The 22,082-nt window shown below is 39.5% G+C and overlaps 2 protein-coding genes and 1 long non-coding RNA gene across 5 annotated transcripts; 2 read left to right on the top strand and 1 right to left on the bottom strand.

Moving 5' to 3' along the window:
* Positions 1–2,940, top strand: LOC100692138 (uncharacterized). Its single transcript, XR_270361.1, has 5 exons — positions 1–39; positions 437–550; positions 1,978–2,089; positions 2,269–2,366; positions 2,454–2,940. It is a non-coding gene; the product is annotated as an uncharacterized LOC100692138 (long non-coding RNA).
* Positions 2,941–7,454: 4,514 nt separating this feature from the next.
* Positions 7,455–18,202, bottom strand: LOC100708683 (serine/threonine-protein kinase NIM1). Of its 3 annotated transcripts, XM_005479018.4 has the most exons (6): positions 18,084–18,142; positions 16,465–16,537; positions 16,233–16,335; positions 14,316–14,618; positions 13,707–13,975; positions 7,455–9,514 (listed from the first exon to the last, which is right to left on the bottom strand). In XM_005479018.4, the coding sequence occupies exons 3-6, from the start codon at positions 16,252–16,254 to the stop codon at positions 8,762–8,764; spliced, it is 1,347 nt and encodes a 448-aa protein (XP_005479075.1). In that variant the 5' UTR covers positions 16,255–16,335; positions 16,465–16,537; positions 18,084–18,142; the 3' UTR covers positions 7,455–8,761. The 3 variants fall into 3 exon arrangements, with proteins under 3 accessions (XP_005479075.1, XP_005479074.1, XP_013123814.1); XM_005479017.4 differs by lacking the exon at positions 16,465–16,537 and having other exon boundaries at positions 18,084–18,202; XM_013268360.3 differs by lacking the exons at positions 16,233–16,335; positions 16,465–16,537; positions 18,084–18,142 and having other exon boundaries at positions 14,316–16,101.
* Positions 18,203–18,281: 79 nt separating this feature from the next.
* On the top strand, positions 18,282–21,593 carry pole4 (polymerase (DNA-directed), epsilon 4, accessory subunit). Its single transcript, XM_003439652.4, has 4 exons — positions 18,282–18,666; positions 19,621–19,705; positions 21,109–21,150; positions 21,319–21,593. The coding sequence occupies exons 1-4, from the start codon at positions 18,421–18,423 to the stop codon at positions 21,330–21,332; spliced, it is 387 nt and encodes a 128-aa protein (XP_003439700.1). The 5' UTR covers positions 18,282–18,420; the 3' UTR covers positions 21,333–21,593.
* Positions 21,594–22,082: the final 489 nt, after the last annotated feature.

Here is a 22,082-nt window from a genome sequence, read left to right on the forward strand (position 1 = left end):
TCCTTCTAGGTCATCTTTTGAAAGACTGGATGTGATCAGGTACGTTTCTCTGAAGGCTGATAAAACAAGCAGCTTGTGCTGATCTTTCACAATCCGGATTTTATAGAAATGTTTTTATGTGTTCCACATGTATTGAGGTTAAGCCAGTCTGAGAGATAACACAAGAGTGGGGATTCCAGCTGTAACTCAGCAGAAACACTCCCGCTTTTTTACTAAACATCACTCAGAGTGCTTGAAGAGGAACAGCTGTCTGCAGCTGGAAGCCTGACAGGGGTCAAAGACACGACCGTATTCTTTCACAAGAGCTTGAGGGGAGGGATGTGCTTTGGAAAACAACTGAATGTTTGCCCAACATTTACAAAGCAGTGGGAGTGATAGAGTCTAGTTCCAACTTTCAGTTTGACTTTGCTCTTTGTCTCCTTGTGTTTCTGTGCAGTGAACAACACATCAAGAACAGCAGCAACAGCAGCAGGAACAGCAGCAGCCATGAAGTTTCACGCGCTTGTCTTCATTTTGCTCTTCGCCTGCATGTACCTGAGTCTCGCACAAGGTAAGTGCAACAAAATGGTCTGGTTTCACGTCACAAACTGCAACATTTTCGTTTAAATTTGGAGTTTTTACAGAATGCACAGAAATGCAACCATGCAGATCTTTACAGTAGCTGATAAGCATTATCTGTGCTAAGTGGATCAGTAAAAATATGCACCCATAGTTGGGTTGAAGTGAGCATTTCTATGTGCTGTCTTGTTTTAACCACATTTCCCCATGCCACATTCCTTTAAAACGTTTTAGTGAACAAGATAAATGATTCCGCTCCAAGCCCTTTATCACAACGCTCAATCAGTCATCTTGACTTCATAGATCACTTTGATATGCAGCAAAAGAATAAGTAAAGTTAAAGATAAAACAAATTCATAAAGCAATGGATGTTTATGTCTAACAAAACTGTTGTTTTTGGATGCAGCTGTAACATTAGAGGAATACAGACATTAAATAATCAATACTTTTGATCCACTAATATGTGTAGATCTTTTTCAGTAGTTGTGTACTGCACGAATGTAAAAGGATCTTAATACTTTTTTAGCCAAAATATAAAAGCAGTCATTAAATTTCCAGTATTTTTAGACTTTAGCGCAGCTCTGTTTTTCATGTAAGACCACCGTTGTCAGGTTTTAGGGCATTTGGAGTCTTTTCTCAACCAATTTTCAATGCTGTGTTTTTTCTGAATTCACTGAATGCCCGTGTTTTCCCCTTGATGGGTTCTTGGACCCCACTGTGCCACTGCATTTAACAAATCCTGGAAGGACTCCTCATCTAAACAAAAGCTGGCTTTTTCTTTCTTCTTTTTTCTTAGCGCATGCTGTGAAATCAGTTGCAGCCTCTGCCAAATATGACAGTTCAGTTTAGATCAAAATAAATTTGAGTAGCTTTACTGAAATTTAATAAAAATTAAATATATATAAATTACAGTATAAGCTATTTATACAAGGCTGTTTCATCCAGCAGAAAATGCATACAGCAGCATCAGTGCAAGCAGCGATGGTAAAGATAAGGTGATAAGACCGTGAAAGGCAGTGAGATGGTGTGCACTCGCTGATGCCAAACGCTCAGTTTGTGTTCCCGAAATAGATCTGTGCTACTTTTATTGGGCAACATGGAAATTCTCCCGGACACTGCTGGCAGAGGTCCAGATCTGTTAAAATCCTCAAAAGACCCAGTTATATAATTTCTTAATTGTGGATGTATGCATTCTTAGACGTTATATTTTCCTTTTTTGTTCTAGTAAAAAGTCCAAAAAATAACACGTATTCGATCATATCGGGACTAAAAAGAGAAAGTTATGTTTCGTTTTTTTTCATAGGCTTTGGGCAACGAAAGCTACACACACACACACACACACACAAAGTGATTGCTCAACTTCCCCAAGAGCAACATTTTCAAGTGCAGTGGTTTATAAATCTGTAACTTTCTTTACAGGCTCATACGGGAACTGCTGCCTCGGCTATGTCAAAGACATTAGAAAGAAGTCAAACATCATCAGTTACACCATGCAGGAATCAGACGGTGATTGCAACATCAGAGCAGTTTTGTGAGTTTCGAGTGTTAAGTCCTTAACTTTTGATGCTTGCTGACCATTTGCTGTTCACACATTGTTAAATTTACCATAATAAATTAGCAAAAGTCCTGTTTACTGAGGAAGTGACTGATCCACATATGTGTGTCAACAACATGAGAACTCTAAATAATGATATCCATGTGTATGTTTAGGTTTACGATGAAGAGAAGGCCAAAACCTGTGTGCGCCAACCCAAATGATGATTGGGTCCAGAAGGAGATACGGAGGCTGGAAAAAAATTGAGCAATAGGTAAAAAGATACAAAACATACTCTCACAATGACATACGCTCTCAATGACAATGCACATTAATCATCATAAACCCTGTGTCTTTGTAGATCACCAAAAGGAGCAAAAACAGAAGGAGAGAGAGAGAACAGCGGTCTTTTCAGGCCCCTGTCAAGCATTGTATATCATCTTTAATGAGATGGATTGTGTTTCAGTAGATTAGGCATTTCCTGTTGCTGACAGAGAATGTAAATCATGTACACAGTTCTCTGATACAGAAACAAACTGTATTCTTAAAGTTATATCCAGTATAACGAAAAGTCATTTATATGAACCATCTATGATAGTGTTCCCTTCTCTGTGATGTGTAGCGCCTGCTAGCAATGAGCCTCTCTTTGGCAGCTTTGAAATGTGAATAAGTGTATTTTGTATGTCAGAAAAGAACGTGTGTAAAAAAAACACTTTAAGACTAAGCTGAGTTTGTTTTGTTTTTATATATACGTATATATCTACAACAGAGTTCCTAATTTTTGTATCAGTGCTCTAATTGTACTTTGTGTTTTTCTACTGCAAATAAAGTCCAAATGCAAACAAAAACTCTGGTTTCCATAAAAGTGAATAATTAATTATTATTGCATCCAGCTGCTTTAAATCATTTTGGTTTGTTCTAGTGTTTTCTGGAAGATTCCAGTAAAAGGAGGCCGACTCGCCTGGTCCCGTAATCTCAAACATATTTTTTACCCTCAGCTTGAGCTGATAATTGACTACACGATCCATCTGTCAAAGTTATACAAGAAGCTATTTGTTCTACTGTACACTAAATCCAGTGTTCACTAGCTTGATGAGAACATCGTTAAGATAAAAGTGAATGCGTTACCTCAACCGTTCAATCCAGATGGGATTAAAGCACAAACTTAAAATACTTCACATCGGTCTTAAAACAATAGTACATGCTGCCAATGAAAAGCTCAAGTAAAAGTGTGTTTCCATTCTCACAGTCATCCCATGAGGATGTATTTAATTACCAGTCACAACTCAAGGAAACCTGCTGAAATTCAGTTGGGGAAAATAGTGATAGTTTTTGGTTTTAAATAAAAGTCCTTAAGAGAAAAACTCAAAACTAGACTTGATTAAAAGCGATTTAGTAAATACAAAACTATAAAAATCAAATGAAGTATAGCTTTTATATATGTATTAAAAAGTCAAATGCAATAGAAATGAAAGTATCAGAAAATGCAGAAAAGTGCATTATTTTATATGATAGCAGGTCACCTTATTAGTACAGCTCCTAATGCATATAATAATCATGTAGATGTGGTCGAGATGACCCAAAGTTCAAACTGAGCATCAGAATGAGGAAGACTTAAGTGATTTTGAATGTGGCATTGTTGTTGGTGCTGCTCATGCTGGTCTGAGTATTTCAGAAATTGCTAATGTGCTGGGATTTTCCCACACAACTGTGTGTGGGGTTTACGGAAAATGATGTGAACAAGAGAAAAATATCCAGTATGCAGCAGTTCTCCTGGGAAAAATGTCTTGTTGATGCCAGAGGTCAGAGGAGAATGGTTAGACTGTTTCAAATGGAGAGAAAGGTAACAGCAACTTAAATAACCACTTGTTACTGCCAAGGTATGCAGAAGAGCATCTCTGAATGCACAGCATGTCTAACCTTGAAGCAGATGGGCTACATCAGCAGCAGACGACCACACCTGGTGCCACCTTCTTCAGTTAGGATGTTGGAAAACTGTTGTCTGGTCTGATGAGTCTCAATTTCTGCTGTGACGTTCAGATGGCAGGGTCAGAAAAAATCCTGCATGGACCAATCCTGCTGGTGGTGCTACTGTAATGGTATGGGGGATGTTTTCTTTCTATTGGCTGTGTAGTACCAGTGCTGTGGTGTTGGTACCATTGGGCTTACCTGAGTTTTGTTGTAGACCATGTCCATCCTTTTATGACCACAGTGTACCCATCTTCTGATCGCAGCTTCGAGTAGGATAAACCTCCATGTCACAAATCTCAAATCGTGTCAAACGGGTTTCTTTAACATGACAATGAGTCTGTTGTACTCAAAGGAACACCACAGACACCACACCTCAGTCCAATAAAGCTTCTTTAGGATGTTTTGAAATGGAAGATTTGCGTCATTGAGGTTCAGCCGATAAATCTGAAGCAACTCTGCAATGCTATCGTGTCAATATGGGCTAAAATCTCTGAGGCATGCTTCCACCACTGTGTTGAATCTGTGCAATATAGAAAGGAGGCCTAACCTGGTACTAACAAGGTGTACCTAATAAAGTGACCAGTGAGTTTAGCATGTTAGGAAAGAATCTATTCAAGACCTCCTTAAAAGGAGAAACTATTATATCACCAAAACTGGCCTCATTGTGCATTTTATCACCTCATTTTGTTTTACAGCAGACTTTTTTTTAAAATTTATTTAGGACAAGCTTTCTTTTTTAGAGGAATGTTGCTTTAAAGTTTGTAGATAAAACACCCACACAGAAGTGTACAGACTGAAACTTCTTTACATTTTTATGCACCATGTGTGAACAATAAATTTTACACAAAACATATAAAATTCTGGCACAGGTCTCTTCAGCAACAAAGGATCACAACATGTGTCAATGGAGGCCACGGTCGACAGGGAATTTGAATAATTAATCTTGCAGTACAACCAAAAAGCAGACAGTGGTCTTTTATGGGTCCAGGAGGTCTGGGGCCCAAATGTTTTCCAACAGTTTGTGATCCAGTCTTGCAGCTCCTGCAACATCTGGCAGCCCGGAACAACGTTCATCCCTCACACATCAAGACGTCAGTCATTTAGAAGAACATGATGGACGTATTGGGAAATGTCTTCAGACGTCAGGACCAACTTCAGGGTATCGTGGTTTTCTAAGGGTAAAGACATGGTCTATCTAAACCACATGTCCCTGAGTGAAAACACAGCCAAGAATCTTTTTAATCGGCTCCTTAATCCTCCCAAACCCGCACCCCAAATCTCCAACCCACATTTTTGCTTTTGTTCAACTGTTTACTTTCAATATCTGAGAAACAGCTTGTACGATAGTGTGTGTAGACATATTCGACATGAAGACATGACATTATACTCCATGAAAAAGGGAGACTGATCAATAAACCTCACGAGCAGGCAGAAACATTTTTCTTCAAAAACGTAATACTCGCTCGTTTGTTTGTTCTCTAAGCATTTCTGGGGCTGATTCACAGAGTCAGGAGTTTAGTTAGTTAGTTTAATTTCTTCAAGCTGGAACAAAATCCTTCCTCTTCTTTGTTCACTCAAATGTAGGACACAAAGGATGGAAAACTAACTTTCCCAGCATGGAAGGATAGTCGGTTTTATCAGTGTGTTGCTCAACAAATTTCATCATAATTTAGAGCTTGACTTGAACTCTTAATACCAGTGCTTGGTGAAGAGAAGCAGAGGTCCCTATATTTGGCACTGTGTTGATAAGACCACAGATAAATGAAGATATCTGAAGCTGGAAAATTCTCTTTGAATATGAGTATATGCTCTGCCAACACTCACAGGTCAGTGCCCACTGGGGTGACTGGTTTTAACTGCTGATCCCAGTAGATCGGAAATTATTATGTCTTTAACGCTGAAATCCTTCCAATGAGATAATAATTTAGCTCTCACATGAATCACCCAGTTCAGATAAGGATGCATACTTTAGTGTTGGTGTAATCGCCAACGGTTCAGTACAGGAAACAAATTCCATCGCTCGTCTTCATAAAGCTGCCAGTGTTTTACAGTCGATTGTCTTCTCGGTTCAAATCATATGTGTGTGAGAAAAGTAAACTAGTCAATGTTCAAAGGGCCGCAGCTAAACTCTGAAGGTGAAGGTGTTGCTCATCCTCCTCAGGTTTTACGTGACAGACTTGAAACAGCTCTCTGTGCTGCAGGTAACAAAAGTGCTGAACATGTGTTGTAGTTTTAAGAAATTAAACCCTGAGACGTGTTACATCTTGCTTCTATTTGACAGACACTTAACTTTTTCTTCTTTCCTTGGAAGAGCGCTCATATTCAATGGCATCAAACAAACAAGCAGCTGCATACTGAAAGCAATCAGTGCAGATGAAAGCAGCTGGCTATGCAATAATAAATATAGATTAAGGATCTTTGTTCGTGCTGATATCAAACTAAAACTAAATCATTTATCATGTCTTAAAGTGAGGTGGTTTAAAAGGTAACGACTTTGGGGAACTTTTATTTCTCTGGTGGAGAGATTAGGAAAGAGAATAAGCAGGGAGGTGGGCCAACCCCCCCCCCCCCCCGGTACATGCACATACATATGTTTAACATGCAGTCCACTATAATTGCAGTTTTCTTTTGCAAAAAACCTCATAGTTAGTACAAATTGCCCACATTAGGAATGTACTGCTGACTATTTCACAACCCTCTCAACTCTGATTTGTCTTTCATTCGGAGCTCATGGGTTCTCTTTTACTGCCAAGTACCATTTCCAACAAATGCAAACTTGCTTATGAAGACAAAAACTTGGCTCTTTGTGATAATCCCAGAGGATAAGTAAAGGTAAAAGCAGAACATTAATAATGTGAAAGTAACAAGTGTAAAAGAAGAAGGGAGAAAAGTAAAAAGAAAAAAAGATTAAGACTTTGATTATTATGTGATTATATGAGGAAATTCATAGATTTGTCCTTCTGGTCTGAGGCTTTACATCGCACAGAAAAATCTTCTGTTTTTGTTTGGTGAAGCTGAGTGATATGTCACGCTCATTTAACTTTGAATGTAAATGACTGACTCTGGTGGAAAACAAGCAGCTTACTTTGCATCCATGCCCGTGTACCCTTTTGAACCCCTTTTTTCTCAATGTTAAGTTCACAAAGAACATTAGTGATTACATCTGTGAGCAGTTTAATGAATGACTCTGCTGAGACTTGATGATAAGAGCTTTCTCAAGTGGAAATGATAACAGACACTTATTGCCCACTGGTACTGAACAGGAGCAGAGTCATAAATAAACAGCGAGTCAGGACTAATTCTTGGCACTTGTTCGGATCTTCGTGATCTCTCTATATGTCTGCACTTGCCCATGCAGTGTGTTCACATTCTTGTGCAAACAGGCTGTGGGTTGAGGGCTAAAAATTTTATTGCAAAATATAAAGCTTATGATAGTGCCAAATACCCATCAGAAACAGAGCAGGTGTGTGCAGTCAATGACAGGACTGACGTCAAGTTGTAATGTTACTGGTCCCAGAGCTATACCTGGTTTAAAGAGACTGCTGTGCCCTCGGGGAGAAGTGCAAGTGATGGGAAAATGAACCACCATTAACTGGAGAGAGAGCCAGTTCTTTTTTATATGCACTTGGGGTGAAATGACACGTTATGTTCACAGTTCACACTTTCATTTTTCATAAACTTGATTTCCCGAAAGTGCTTGAATTGACTCCAAAGTCAGTTCCTGAGAACTGGCTCGAGAGTCGAGGATTTATCGAATTTCAAGGCCTACAAATAAAGACAATCTCATTTTGCATCCCAGTAGAAATTGCTTTTTTAACAATATAAATCTGGAGTCTTGCATGCAGCAGAACGAGACAATCACATCGTCCTGTGATAACATGCCTCCTGCTGGAAGGAAAGAATCAGGGGAGGATGTCCAGATGAGGAGATTAGAGGGGAAACAGTTTTAAATTACTGTTTGAAAATAACTTTATTCTGTTTAATCAATCTGGCCTTAGTCTTTGCTAGAATTACTGATACAGCATGGCTTTAAGCTCAGGGCAGCATCCCTGGAGGATTTATGAAAACATTGCTTTAAAACGTGAGCAAACATGAGAATAATTTACAAAGATATGAAAAAAAAATATAATAACACCAAGGTAAACTCTCAACATTCATTGTGCTCTTGACTCTCCTCCTTAGTGAACAACATGAACTGCATTTATAATCACTTTTACGTCACATGCATACCCAATGAAGGCATTTGAGGCATTTGCTGTAATGCAAATGTGGTAGGCTAATTTTACAATTTATTTTTCGTTTTCTCTCTTTTTCTTGTATTTTCTCCTTAGACACAGTTTCTTTTTTACAATCTGTTGGGCCAAGCATGTTCCCTTGTGGCTCTCTCATTAGGCTTACCTGGATTAGGTCAGATTTATGTCCTGACTAAGAAGGATTGGAAGATGCTGACAGCCATTCAGTGATTGATAGGTGTTTTGCGTCAGTAATCTTGCCGTTGGTGATGTAATCACAGGCATGTCCTGGTCTATGAGCTGTAATTGACTTACAACGTGGAAAAGCAACTGTCCACTCTGACCTCCACATCCACTGCCACTTCAGTCTGTGTGTAACATAATACCTGGACCGCATGAGAGCGCACATATGTGATAAAGTCGCTTTGGTGCCACAAATGAAGGAGTCCAGTGCAGTTCTTTGTCATTATAGTATTGCACAGACAGTGGAAGGATTGTGTTTGTCAACTGATGCTGCAGACCACTTGCTCGGACTCTCGTACTCATCCGGTTGGAGCACAGAGTAACCCACAGCCTCGACCGACCTCCTCTTCTGGACTCGATGGAGGAGGATCCGGTAGGCCCCCGTCAGTGGATTCTTGCAGTCCAAGCAGGGGTTGTTCTGGAAATGTAGCGCCACGACCCCGAGATCGGATAGCAAACTCTTTACCTCTTGCTCTTCCACACACAGAATCTGATTTGTCTGTGCAAAGTGAGCGGGAGACAGCGGCAACGGCGTATAAGGACGAGGGAACTCGATCCCCTTCAGCCAAGCACTGTCTGAAATCTGCGTTAACGAGGAGCGATCAGCAGGCACAATCCGCAGTATGCTTTTGATGACCAGCTGGCACGGATCTGGCACATAAGAGGGGATACGGTAAGCCCCCTGGAGGATGCAGCGCTTCAGCCTGCCCAGATTTTCCCCATAAAAGGGTAACGTTGCTGTCGCCATGAAGTACAAGAGAATACCTAAAGCCCAAATGTCTGAGTAACGTCCAGAGTATCCCTTTTCCTTATAAAGTTCAGGAGCAGCGTAGGGCGGAGAGCCACAGAAAGTGGTGAGAAGCTCAGCAGGGCTGCTCTCTGTGCTGAAGCCAAAATCCCCGACTTTGATGCAAAAGCTGGTGGTGTAGAAGATATTCTCTGGTTTCAGGTCTCGATGGATGATGTTGCAGTCATGCTGAAATGTTACACAAAGAGAGAGAACACCAGCACCCTGGTTTATTTCTGCATTGTGGGGAAAAACATTGATATAGAAACATTTCTTCGTCTTATGATAAGTTATCAATGCATTTGTGTGAGATATCTAACTTTTGATTTAAAGAGGATCGATTTTTTACTCTGCTCATTCCGACTGACTGAGGCCACTCTTATTGACGTTTAATATGAGCACTTAGCTGTCTCATTATTTGAAACTTTGCCGACTGTAACAGCTTAACTAACCTACGGTAAAGAAAAGGAGACGCACAGAGGAGATAAAGACGGACAGAAAACTAATGAACTATTATTATTATAACACCCACATGCACTGATGAAGCATTGTTTGGCCTGGCCATTCTAGGCTACATTTTTCTTTCTGCTACACAGATTCAATTCAATTCAATTCAATTTTATTTATATAGCGCCAAATCACAACAAAAGTCGCCTCAAGGCGCTTTATATTGTACAGTAGATAGCACAATAATAAATACAGAGAAAAACCCAACAATCATATGACCCCCTATGAGCAAGCACTTTGGCGACAGTGGGAAGGAAAAACTCCCTTTTAACAGGAAGAAACCTCCGGCAGAACCAGGCTCAGGGAGGGGCGGCCATCTGCTGCGACCGGTTGGGGTGAAAGAAGGAAAACAGGATGAAAGACATGCTGTGGAAGAGAGACAGAGATTAATAACAGATATGATTCGATGCAGAGAGGTCTATTAGCACATAGTGAGTGAGAAAGGTGACTGGAAGGGAAAAACTCAATGCATCATGGGAATCCCCGGCAGCCTACGTCTATTGCAGCATAACTAAGGGAGGATTCAGGGTCACCTGGTCCAGCCCTAACTATATGCTTTAGCAAAAAGGAAAGTTTTAAGCCTAATCTTGAAAGTAGAGATAGTGTCTGTCTCCCGAATCCAAACTGGAAGTTGGTTCCACAGAAGAGGGGCCTGAAAACTGAAGGCTCTGCCTCCCATTCTACTTTTAAATACTCTAGGAACAACAAGTAGGCCTGCAGTGCAAGAGCGAAGTGCTCTAATAGGGTGATATGGTACTACAAGGTCATTAAGATAAGATGGGGCCTGATTATTTAAGACCTTGTATGTGAGGAGCAGGATTTTGAAATCAATTCTGGATTTAACAGGAAGCCAATGAAGGGAAGCCAAAACAGGAGAAATATGCTCTCTCTTTCTAGTCCCTGTCAGTACTCTTGCTGCAGCATTTTGGATTAGCTGAAGGCTTCTCAGCGAGTTTTTAGGACTTCCTGATAATAGTGAATTACAGTAGTCCAGCCTGGAAGTAATAAATGCATGAACTAGTTTTTCAGCATCACTCTGAGACAGGATATTTCTAATTTTAGAGATGTTGCGCAAATGGAAGAAAGCAGTCTTACATATTTGTTTAATATGTGCATTGAAGGACATGTCCTGGTCAAAAATGACTCCAAGGTTTCTCACAGTGTTACTGGAGGCCAAGGTAATGCCATCCAGAGTAAGAATCTGCTTAGATACCATATTTCTAAGATTTTCAGGGCCGAGTACAATAACCTCAGTTTTATCTGAATTAAGAAGCAGAAAGTTAGCGGCCATCCAGGTCTTTATGTCTTTAAGACATTCCTGCAGTTTAACTAATTGGTGTGTGTTACCTGGCTTCATGGATAGATAGAGCTGCGTGTCATCTGCATAGCAGTGAAAATTTATGCTATGTCTTCTAATGATGTTGCCTAGGGGAAGCATGTATAATGTAAATAGAATTGGTCCTAGCACTGAACCCTGTGGAACACCATATTTAACCTTAGTGTGTGAAGAGGACTCTCCATTTACATGTACAAACTGGAGTCTATTAGATAGATATGATACAAACCACTGCAGTGCAGTACCTGTAATACCTACAGCATGTTCTAATCGCTCTAATAGGATATTATGGTCAACAGTATCGAACGCAGCACTGAGGTCTAGCAGGACAAGCACAGAGATGAGTCCACTGTCAGAGGCCATAAGAAGATCATTTGTAACCTTCACTAAAGCTGTTTCTGTGCTGTGATGAGCTCTGAAACCTGACTGAAACTCTTCAAATAAGCCATTCCTCTGCAGATGATCTGTTAGCTGTTTGACAACTACTCTTTCAAGGATTTTTGATATGAAAGGAAGGTTGGAGATTGGCCTATAATTAGCTAAGACAGCTGGGTCTAGAGATGGCTTTTTAAGTAAAGGTTTAACTACAGCCACCTTGAAGGCCTGTGGTACATAGCCGATTATTAGAGATAGGTTGATCATATTTAAGATCGAAGAATTAATTAATGGCAGGACTTCTTTGAGCAGTTTTGTAGGAATGGGGTCTAAAAGACACGTTGATGGTTTGGAGGAATTAATTATTGAAGTTAACTCAGAAAGATCAATTGGAGAAAAAGAGTCTAACTTAACATCGATGGTACTAAGAGTAGCTGTAGATAATATTACATCTGTGGGATGATTATTGGTAATTTTTTCTCTAATGATAAAAATTTTATTTGTGAAGAAGTTCATGAAGTCATTACTAGTTAACGTTAAAGGGATGGTTGGCTCAGTAGAGCTCTGACTTTTTGTCAGCCTGGCTACAGTGCTGAAGAGAAACCTGGGGTTGTTCTTATTTTCTTCAATCAGTGACGAATAGTAAGATGTTCTGGCTTTGCGGAGGGCTTTCTTATAAAGCAGCAAACTATTTCTCCAGGCTAAATGATGATCCTCTAAATTTGTGACACGCCATTTCCTCTCCAGCTTACGAGTTATCTGCTTTAGGCTACGTGTTTGAGAATTATACCACAGAGTCAGGGACTTTGGATTTGAGGCCTTAGTTTTCACAGGAGCTACAGTATCCAGAGTCGTACGTAGTGAGGAGGTAAAATTATTAACAAGATAATCGACCTCTGTTGGAGTAGCGTTCAGATAGCTGCTCTGCTCTATGTTGGTACAGGGCATTGAAGATGATAACAGTGGGTGGATTATATTCTTAAACTTAGTTACAGCACTTTCAGAAAGACATCTACTTTGATAAAGTCTACTCTCCACTGCTGTGTAATCAATTATTGTAAATGTAAATGTTATCAGGAAATGATCAGACAGCAGAGGGTTTTCAGGAAACACTGTTAAATATTCAGTTTCTATGCCATACGTTAAAACAAGATCTAGAGTGTGATTAAAGTGGTGGGTGGGTTCTTTTACATTTTGAGAGAAGCCAATTGAGTCTAGTAACAGATTAAATGCGATGTTGAGGCTGTCATTTTTAGCATCTACATGGATGTTAAAATCACCCACAATAATTATTTTATCTGAGCTGAGCACTAAATCAGATAAAAAGTCTGAGAAATCAGAGAGAAACTCTGTGTAAGGCCCAGGTGGACGATAGATGATAAGAAGTAAGACTGGTTTCTGAGTTTTACAGCTGGGGTGGACGAGGCTAAGCATCAGGCTTTCAAATGAATTAAAAGTCTGTCTTGGTCTTTCGTTAATTAATAGGCTGGTGTGAAAAATTGCTGCCACACCGCCCCCTCGGCCTGTGCTTCGGGATTTCTGGTAGTTAGAATGACTCGGGGGTGTTGATTCATTTAAACTAACATACTCATCCTGCTGCAACCAGGTTTCTGTAAGGCAGAGTAAATCGATTTACTCTGGTTCATGTATCCAAATCTCCAAAATCAATAATTTTTACAAAGAAAAATGTTATTGGGAGCAGATATTGTGAGTTACTCATGACTCAGACATCTAAATTAAACACTTATCATCATGCTCATCTGTCTACACTGCAGCTATCTATAATACACTTTAACCAACATTTTTTTGTTATGCATCTTCTGGTTTTAGTTCATTTTAATTGAATTAGTGACTGTTTACCTGATCTCTCTGTTTAATCACCGGGAGATCAGTGGTTTGATCTCTGTCTGCTCTACTCTGCATGTCAAACTATCCTTTAACACGATACTCAAATTTGACCCAGTTTCACATTCTCATCTCTACCTCTTGTTAGAAGCCTTTAGGTTTCAATCTGATCACGTAACACATAAAGTCTGGCACATTTTGAGCCCAGCTGGGATTTTTTTATTCATTCCATCCTTTCTCTCCCCATTTCAATCAGCAAACATATCACAGATTCATGCTGTGCATCGGAGGATGAGCAAGGGTGAAACCGAAGCTCACCATGTGCTTAACAGCAGAGACGATTTGTGCAAAGACCAGCTTGGCCTCCAGGTCGTTAAGCTTCCCCCTTGTGGTGATTCGAGAGAACAAGTCTCCACCGCTGCCGTACTCCATGACCAGATACAGCTTCCGGCTCGTCTCCATCACCTCATAAAGGCGCACTATGTTGGGGTGGCACAGCTTCTCCATGCAGCTGATCTCTGAGGAAGTCAGAGGCTGTTTCTTCTTATCCAGATGCAGCTTGTCCATGATTTTAACAGCTACTCTCTCTGAGACAGGAGAAGGGGAGGGAGAAGGCTTAGCTGTCAGTGACAGATTTAAAGAAGGTCTGATGAGGTTAAGGACTGAAATAAGGACGGATGTATATTTAGGAGATTTAATACAAGAACAGATGAGACGCATCTGATCAAAAGGAGGGGAATTAGCTTTTAACAGGATGATTGTTGCAGCGATTTTTAAAGTCTGCACAGATTTATGGTGCTCTTAAACACTTATTCAGAACACTGGAATGTGAGTGAAGCAGGAATGAGTTTGAAACACATAAAAAAGATGACTAACGGTGACTGAATAACTGGGACGCAACATCCTAAATAACTGATGGTTCTTTACCTTTCGTCAAGGCATGGATGCCCAGCCTAACTGTAGAGAAGTTGCCTTGCCCGATTTCTCCACGCAGCTCGTAAAAGCCGACCCTTCTACCGAGCACGAGGTCATTGACGATCTTCTCGTTGTGGGTCATGTCATAGACGATCCTCTCAAACGGAGACTGCTTCATCCTCTCTGCGTCAGTCAGCTGCGGGATGGCACACGTGGCAGCAGAAGCCAGGGGCTTGGCTGGTTTTTGCGTCTTCGGAGAGTCATCTTTGGATTTTTTGCTTGTTTTCTGTTTCGGCCACAGACGCATTTTGATGGCTTGGAAGTAAAAGCAAAAATAGTGTGAAAATGTTGCAGCAGTGCTGTGTGAAATAGCAGAAATATTAGGATTTCCTTTAGACCGAGACGACATCGCTTCTTAGACAAACACCTTTGTGTGTGCAAAACTCAGTGCGCACACAAGTTGTGTAAGTAGAGCTGTATGGGACATGGATAATAAGATTGACCTCAATGCCAACTTACTTGGTATGTAACTGTACATCCCACATAAGTCAAAACGTCAGGCTGTATTCTGCCTAAATTTAACCCTAGTTTCTATCTGCACTTTTAAACTGTCAGTGGATATTATTGAAAATGATGCTATGATGGACAAGAATGTGGCAAACTGGATTTTAATTTATTTTGCTATCACTCATCTGCTAATGTTATATTCTTTTGCTTTAGGAGAACAAAAACAAAGTATAATCTGAAATGAATAAAACTGAATCTCTTCTCCTGGTTAGAGCTTCCACTCACACCGTTTCTGAAAATACTTTCAACACCGCACCTCTGCGGGGTTAGTGTTGTGATTACTATGCAGGAAACATGATTTCTGGATCATGGTAAATGGATTTCAATATGTCCGTTTTCATTTTTAATGGACAAAAGCAGGATGTTGACCGTTCCTGTTTTTTCTGCTCTGGGAATTGAAGTTTTCATTTTTTGGACGCAGTTCTTAAGAATCAGCATGTTAATTTAATTTTTTTTTTTTGATAGTGTACAAATTTCTCTCAAACAGAACAATGGTTTGGCTCGAACGATTGCCTCGTACGGTGTTTCTTTTGTTTTTACAGGAAATTGTGCAGTACAGTCTGAGCATTGCATAGAGTCTCAAATCTGACCCGACAGTCAGGTCAGGTGCCAGACTGGCTACTTGAATCCTGTGTGGGCATCTTGGAGAGCACGCATAACCTCTCAAAAATGACTGTGAGCAAAATGAACCAGCCAGTCAACTATTACCAATAATAATAAACAAATATTAAACATTACAGTGCGATTATGTTTTTCCTCCTCTTGGACTTTGTCGATCAAATATAGCCGAGGATTACTTGGGTTTTTTAGATGGAGAATTAGAGCCATTTAGCTTGCAGACAGCTATTTATAGGATGCTAATGAAGACTAGACTGGCAGAACAAGAATGAACAGAGCTGCCAAATTAGGATTACACTTCCACACTGCGTATGAAACTGAGCAGGCAGATGATTATTATCAGCATTTGGATCCATGTGAAACAGCTTTTCTATTATTCTTGTTAAATCTACCTGTAAATGTAACTGCTTGTATGACTGGAGCGATGTAGTCACTGTGAAAAATAATAGCAATGAATGAGATTTAATGAGTAGCTTTGAATCATCTTTTGTGGAAAATTCCCATATAAGAGTGGAGCTATATTCAGTTGCCAATCTGGCACTTCTGAAATAGAATAAAATTTTAAATCATCCAAATATGGGTTTTCTAAATCTTACTAATCACCAAGGCTACAGCTGATAAGAGATTCTATACAGATGATTTAAAGTACTTTTTAAAAAGGTACATCTAATTCTGAAAACAACACGAAAAAGAAACAAATCACATTAGTTGATCATTAACAGTAATAAAACTAAAATATTTTACCTGGGAGCTGTGAGTCCTTCATATCTCTTCCTCAGAGTGTAACACCTGACTGTGGCTGAACATGTGAATGGAGCTTCAGTGGACTAAAGCAGTCCTCACAATCCTATTAACAGAGTGTATTAGTGGACTGCTGACATGACCTGACACAATGGAAATGCTGCAAAGATACTTTCAAAGAATAAAAATAAGCATGCCTCGCTTTCCTACTGATGATAATGCTCATGTAACTTACACATGAAAGCAAGCTAGTGGGCGTTCTTTTCATTAGACCATATTTATTGTTTGTCAGATGGCAACGTCAAGCTCTAAAAAAAAATATATAAAAATATATAAATAAATAAAAACTAAAAAGTGTTATAATAACTTTCTGGAATAAAATAAAGTGCTAATGAAAACAGCTTCATACATTAAAATATTCAGGTAAGAAGAGTTTAATGTGCTTAGATGCTCTATTGCAGGTGGACTGGAGCCTATTCCAGCTACTATAGGGTGAGAGGCAGGGTACACCCTGGACAGGTTGCCAATCTGACACAAGGCTAACACAGAGAGACGGAAAACTAACCCTAACCCACGCAAACACGTAGAGAAACATAAAAGAACTAGCAGATTACTAAATGCACAGCTTTAAGCTTTAATAGCTCTTTAGGCTCTTTAACACTTTAAAGCCTGAACCATATTAAGCATATTAATATAGTGATTTTCTCAAATAACTGCCAGAAAATTAAATTTTCTTTGGAAATAGAGTGTTTAGGGAACCTTCTAATGAAATAAGAATAAATTAATTAATATTAATTTGCATATATGAGCTTTAATTTCTATCTTATTTGCTACATCAGGCTTTTTTGCCATTTATTCCTTAAAAATGCATATGAAGGGAAGATGTTTTTATTAATATAGGCAGAAGAAGAAGGTTTGTGGGTCTAACACTGTACTCATCGGTGAAAGTGACAAGTTACCAGAAAGTCATAAGCATTGCAGATTTTGGTAAATATGAGGGAAACTATCACAAGGAAAATAAAGCGGCAGTATATTCTGAAATAGAGGTTTTGTAGACTTTTAATTTTTTTTTTCAGTTTTACACAGGAGAAAATATGATGTGAACATATATGCCATAATTGGATAAAATGCCAATATTGTTAGATATGGATGAAAAGAATGTCTGAGAATCTATGAATTCATTCAATTGAAACCCAAACACTGTTGTCAGATAAAACAGCAGCTGAAATAACTGAGAATTAGTTAATAAAGACTATAACATGAGACCATAAGAGCAAACTTCAGCTTCCGATTAATCATACTGTATTCACATAACAAGAGAGCCCAGAAAAAGAGTTTAAATGAATCAAGTTCTAAATATCACAAAATCAGCGAGCTTAAAAAGATTGCAGGTGTTATGATATTAGATGGTAAAGTGTTCAGCCATAGCCATACACCACAGCCACACTTGGATGACCTCTGTGTCAGCTGATGAAGGAATCCACACAGTGCGTTGAATCTAACAGCAACAATAATAATTAAAAGTAGAGCTAATACTGGACACCAGATAGAAACAAAACTTCAAATGAATGCAATTTTACTGACTTGAAGTCTGTATAAGCCATTTATATTTCACCAAGTTCATAATAGAGTATATTGATGTACAGTACTGATGTACAGGGTTGTTTTTAATAGTTTGTTCCCACTGCCCCCTAGTGGAAATATTGAGGAGTAAAGATGAGTTTTCCCACTTTTAGGGAAATGTAACAAAAAATAACATTTAGCGCATACACAAAATAATCTAAAATTACAAAGTTATAAAAACGATATATTTTAACCATACAATAGCAAAGTGTTATTTGTGGCCAACTTCACCTGCGACTTCGTGTCTACACTCCGACCCCTTGGTTAGTAGGGCTCTGGCTACACCCCGCTATCTAGGCGGCAATGTGCGGTGAATGACGTTTAACTTTAGCCAATAGCGAGGCCTGGATTCACAATCTGTCCAATCACCGAAGAGGATTAGTTGGCGGGGCCTGCACTCACTGACGAATCAGCGCAGGCCTTCTCACGAAAGCCCGGAACCACATGCTGGCGCGCGCCCGCTGCGGTTGTTGATGTTATTATCTGTGACATGTAGCTATTAAACTGTAGTCGTTTCTACGTGTGTGTTTATTTCTTAAGTCATAGAATTAGCGCAAAATATCAGAAAATGGCAGCAACAGTGACGACGAGTCTTGTGACCGCAACGGAGCACGACCCTGACCGGTGTGAGAGTGAGGAGGAGACCCGCGGGGCCGAGGCGGAGGACAGCGGCCAGCAGCAGACGGGCCCAGTCACGGTGAGCCACAGCCGGCTGTCCAAACTCCCGCTGGCCCGCATCAAGGCTCTGATGAAGACCGACCCAGACGTGTCCCTCGCCAGCCAGGAGTCTGTGTTCATCATCGCTAAAGCCACGGTGAGACCACTGATATCCTAACCGGTCCTGGTAACACGAGTGCTGACTCTCTATATGATGCTATCAAACTTAAGTGCAGATAGTAAATAATCTATTTTTTAAATGTTTATATTTCATTTTAGTTTATTTATCAGCCATGACCTAAATTTATCAACCTGAAATTACTGAAGTATATTTAAACTTTAGTCTAGGTTAACCTTTGGAATAAACGCACAGTCTAACGAAAACGTTAGAGTCAAACTGAACTAACTTCATGCTAGATGAATGAAAGCTAGTAGAAGCAAGATGGGATACATGTGTGAGAGGGAGACAGGTGTAACAGTAAAGCTGCAAGGAGCAGAGGTAGTAAAGGTAGATGAGTTTAAATACCTGGGACAAACAGTGCTCAAGAGAGGTCAAGAAGAGAGTGCAGGCAGGGTGGAGGTGAGTGTTGGGAGACTGTGTGACAGAAGGTTTACAAGACCTGGTGTCAGTGAGACTTGCTACGATGTAAGGTTTGGAGATGGTGGCGGCAGGAGCAGAGCTGGAGGTGCTCAGATTTTCGTTGGGAGAGACCAAGAGGGACAAGATTAGAAACAGAGTGTTTTAGAAGGACAGCTCAGGTTGAGTGCTTTGGGGTTAAAGACAGACTTCAGAGACAATGGTTTGGACATGTACAGAGAAGAGATGGTGGATATATTGGATGCTGACTGTGGAGCTGCCAGGCAAGAAGAAAAGAGGAAAGATCTTAGAGGAGGTTCATTGATGCGGTGAAAGAGCATGCTAGCGATCGGGTGGCATGGAGGCAGATGATCTGCTGTGGTGACTGTTAAGGGAGCAGCCAGTTGTGCAAAAACAGGTGCATTTCAGCACAAATATATTTTATCAGTGGCTTCTGTTAATAAAAAAAAATCTATTTCTGATAGTTTCTCTGGTTGATTTTGAATGATTTCTTTTGAATTTCTTTTTGTACAGGAGTTGTTTGTTGAGATGATTGCCAAAGATGCTCTAGTGTATGCACAGCAAGGGAAGAGGAAAACTTTGCAAAGAAAAGACTTGGGTAAGTGGATTAAACATGTGCTTTATTCCATTTAAAGTCTACTCGCATAAATAGAAAATGGGCTGGTGCTTGTATAGCATTTTCCTGTTCTATCAAAGAACATCAAAGCACTTTCCTTCTGCAAGCCTCTTTCACCCATTCATATATGTGCCTTTTCTGTGCCTGTGTGCTTCTAACCTAACAGAGACACAGTCACCCTCCAGTGGTGATCAGTGTCTTACGCAAAGATAATTATACAACCTGCTTCATAAGCCTGAATTTGACAGTTGTGCATATTTCTCAGAATAACAGCTACATCACGCTGAGATTTGACTTGAAGAAACAGGACGTGCTTTAATTTTAGGCCCCTGTTCCTTTTCTGTGACTGATTCAAATATCAACATTACAACTCAAAAACATGCTACACATGTCGCTTTGTACTCAGTAGAGAAATACCCTGTGTCTCACCCCTGTGTTCTGTCTTCAGCAACAATTTTACTTTTCGGTCCCTACCTGAGGCACCCGTGTCTGTTTAGTTTGTGTGTTTGACATATGGTTTGTAATAATAATAATCTAGGAATGCTACGAACAAGAGGGCTTATCTCATGCACCAAAATCCTGAGATAATGTTAGCTAAGTAAACTTACATTAAATCAGTACAACCAAAAAAACATCCAACACTGGACACACTACGTCCTAATTCAGAGCAAGCTAATGGCTCAGTCACAAGTAAAAATAGGACAACAGGCTCCTTGCAGCTACAAAACAAAAAAAAATGGCGATTGTATTCACTTTTTTTACATTTCTAAAACTGATTGTAACTTGTGGTGACTAGATGGTTTCCCAGAGCTTGAAGGTGTTGCATACTCACAACTATTTTTGAACACTCCTGATAGGAGGCAGGCTTTCTGCAAACAGATGCAGTTTGACTTAGTCTGTCTACAGTCACTCTCAGAGAGCTTGTTCAGAGGTATCAAATCGATAAAGGCAGAGAGATTGGCAACATGTTGCCATCACTCTGAAGGAGTCTATGTCAATGAGCACAACTCGATTGGACTTATTTGTGATTTTTGACAAAGTTTGCCGTATTATTAGAAACAGATTGCATGTCATTTATGACTTACCGACTGACTCCATGTTATGGCAAATTTATGGCAGGTTTTAGTGACAGTGTTAGTTCTCTTGAGAATCTCATTTTGCAGCAAAAAAAAGGACAACTGAAGTGAGATAACTTTATCTTATTGGATAAAACAGATTGACAGAGTTAGAGGAAATAATTTGCAGTTGAAAAAAGGTGATAAATCACAACATCCGTCATTGCAATACTCAGCATTTTGCAAAATGTTGCTAATTCGCAATTATATGACACCATGAGTAAAATATTGTGATAATATTGTATCATTTGTTTTCTTTTGACCCTGCAGACAATGCAATAGAAGCCATAGATGAGTTTGCATTTCTCGAAGGTAAGCCATACAAAGATAAAAATAAAAAAAATAAACTTTTAAAGTTGTCTGCATTACGATGCTGATTGAATTCGTCACATGCACAAAATTCAGTATTCCACTTAGTATTGAATTTATTGCCTCAGTTTTGAACCAGAATATGTTTTACTGACTTTATTTTTTCTGCAGGCACACTGGATTAAAGACTGCTTCAGGAGACTGGTCAAAACTGTTTGCAACCATCCAAGTTTTTATTACAGGGTCATAATTCACTGTTGGAAACTTTCTGCTACTTTTCTAAGTCAAAATCTGAAATTCAACATTTATTAATGCTTTTATACGATGGTTCCTCAAGATTTTTCATGCTTAACTTTGAAGACTTGTGATGGAAATGTGTACTTTTTTTTGTATATACTTGTGAAATACTATTAGCTGTACAAGAAATAAAAGTATGTCAAACAACAGAATGAAGTCTGTGCAGGTGTGTGTCACACTCAGCATTACTGGTAAAGCTGTAAGAGTAATAATGTCAGGCTTCAGTGAAGTTTTCCAGTTTAAAATATGCAGAGTGACATTAAAAGCAAAAAGATTAGTGCACTGCAAACTTGACCCCAATTTTAACTAGTTTTTCAGATCTCCCAGAGGTAAACAAGAGATTAAGCATCTTCTGAATAAGTTTCAACATAAGAAAAATGAATGACAAGCACTGCGAGCAACACTCACAGCTGAGAAACTGAAGTGCATACTTTAAATTCCTTTTTTACTCCTGCACACTTCAGGTGGAAGAATTTTTGTTTGTTTTTTTTAAACCAGCCTGCTCTAAAGTAAATGTGCTCATCCAGTGATGTCGGAGCTATCCAGGGTCCTGCCCTTGCTAACACATTTGTAGAATTTCCTCCTTGTATTTAAATAATAGAATAAAATCTTGAAGTTTTTGGAGACAAATCAGATCA

Source organism: Oreochromis niloticus, linkage group LG23, assembly GCF_001858045.2.
Source record: "Oreochromis niloticus isolate F11D_XX linkage group LG23, O_niloticus_UMD_NMBU, whole genome shotgun sequence".
Taxonomy (NCBI): Eukaryota; Metazoa; Chordata; class Actinopteri; order Cichliformes; family Cichlidae; genus Oreochromis; species Oreochromis niloticus.

Excerpts from the sequence above, each read along its gene's own strand:
- LOC100708683 (XM_013268360.3), bottom strand. The coding sequence starts at position 14,712 with ATGTCGTCTCGGTCTAAAGGAAATCCTAATATTTCTGCTATTTCACAC. Across the intron at positions 13,976-14,315 it reads CATCCATGCCTTGACGAAAG|AGAGAGTAGCTGTTAAAATC; the intron begins GTAAAGAACCAT and ends CTCCTGTCTCAG. Across the intron at positions 9,515-13,706 it reads TCTCTGCTGTTAAGCACATG|CATGACTGCAACATCATCCA; the intron begins GTGAGCTTCGGT and ends GTAACATTTCAG.
- pole4 (XM_003439652.4), top strand. The coding sequence starts at position 18,421 with ATGGCAGCAACAGTGACGACGAGTCTTGTGACCGCAACGGAGCACGAC. Across the intron at positions 18,667-19,620 it reads TCATCATCGCTAAAGCCACG|GAGTTGTTTGTTGAGATGAT; the intron begins GTGAGACCACTG and ends CTTTTTGTACAG. Across the intron at positions 19,706-21,108 it reads TTTGCAAAGAAAAGACTTGG|ACAATGCAATAGAAGCCATA; the intron begins GTAAGTGGATTA and ends TTGACCCTGCAG.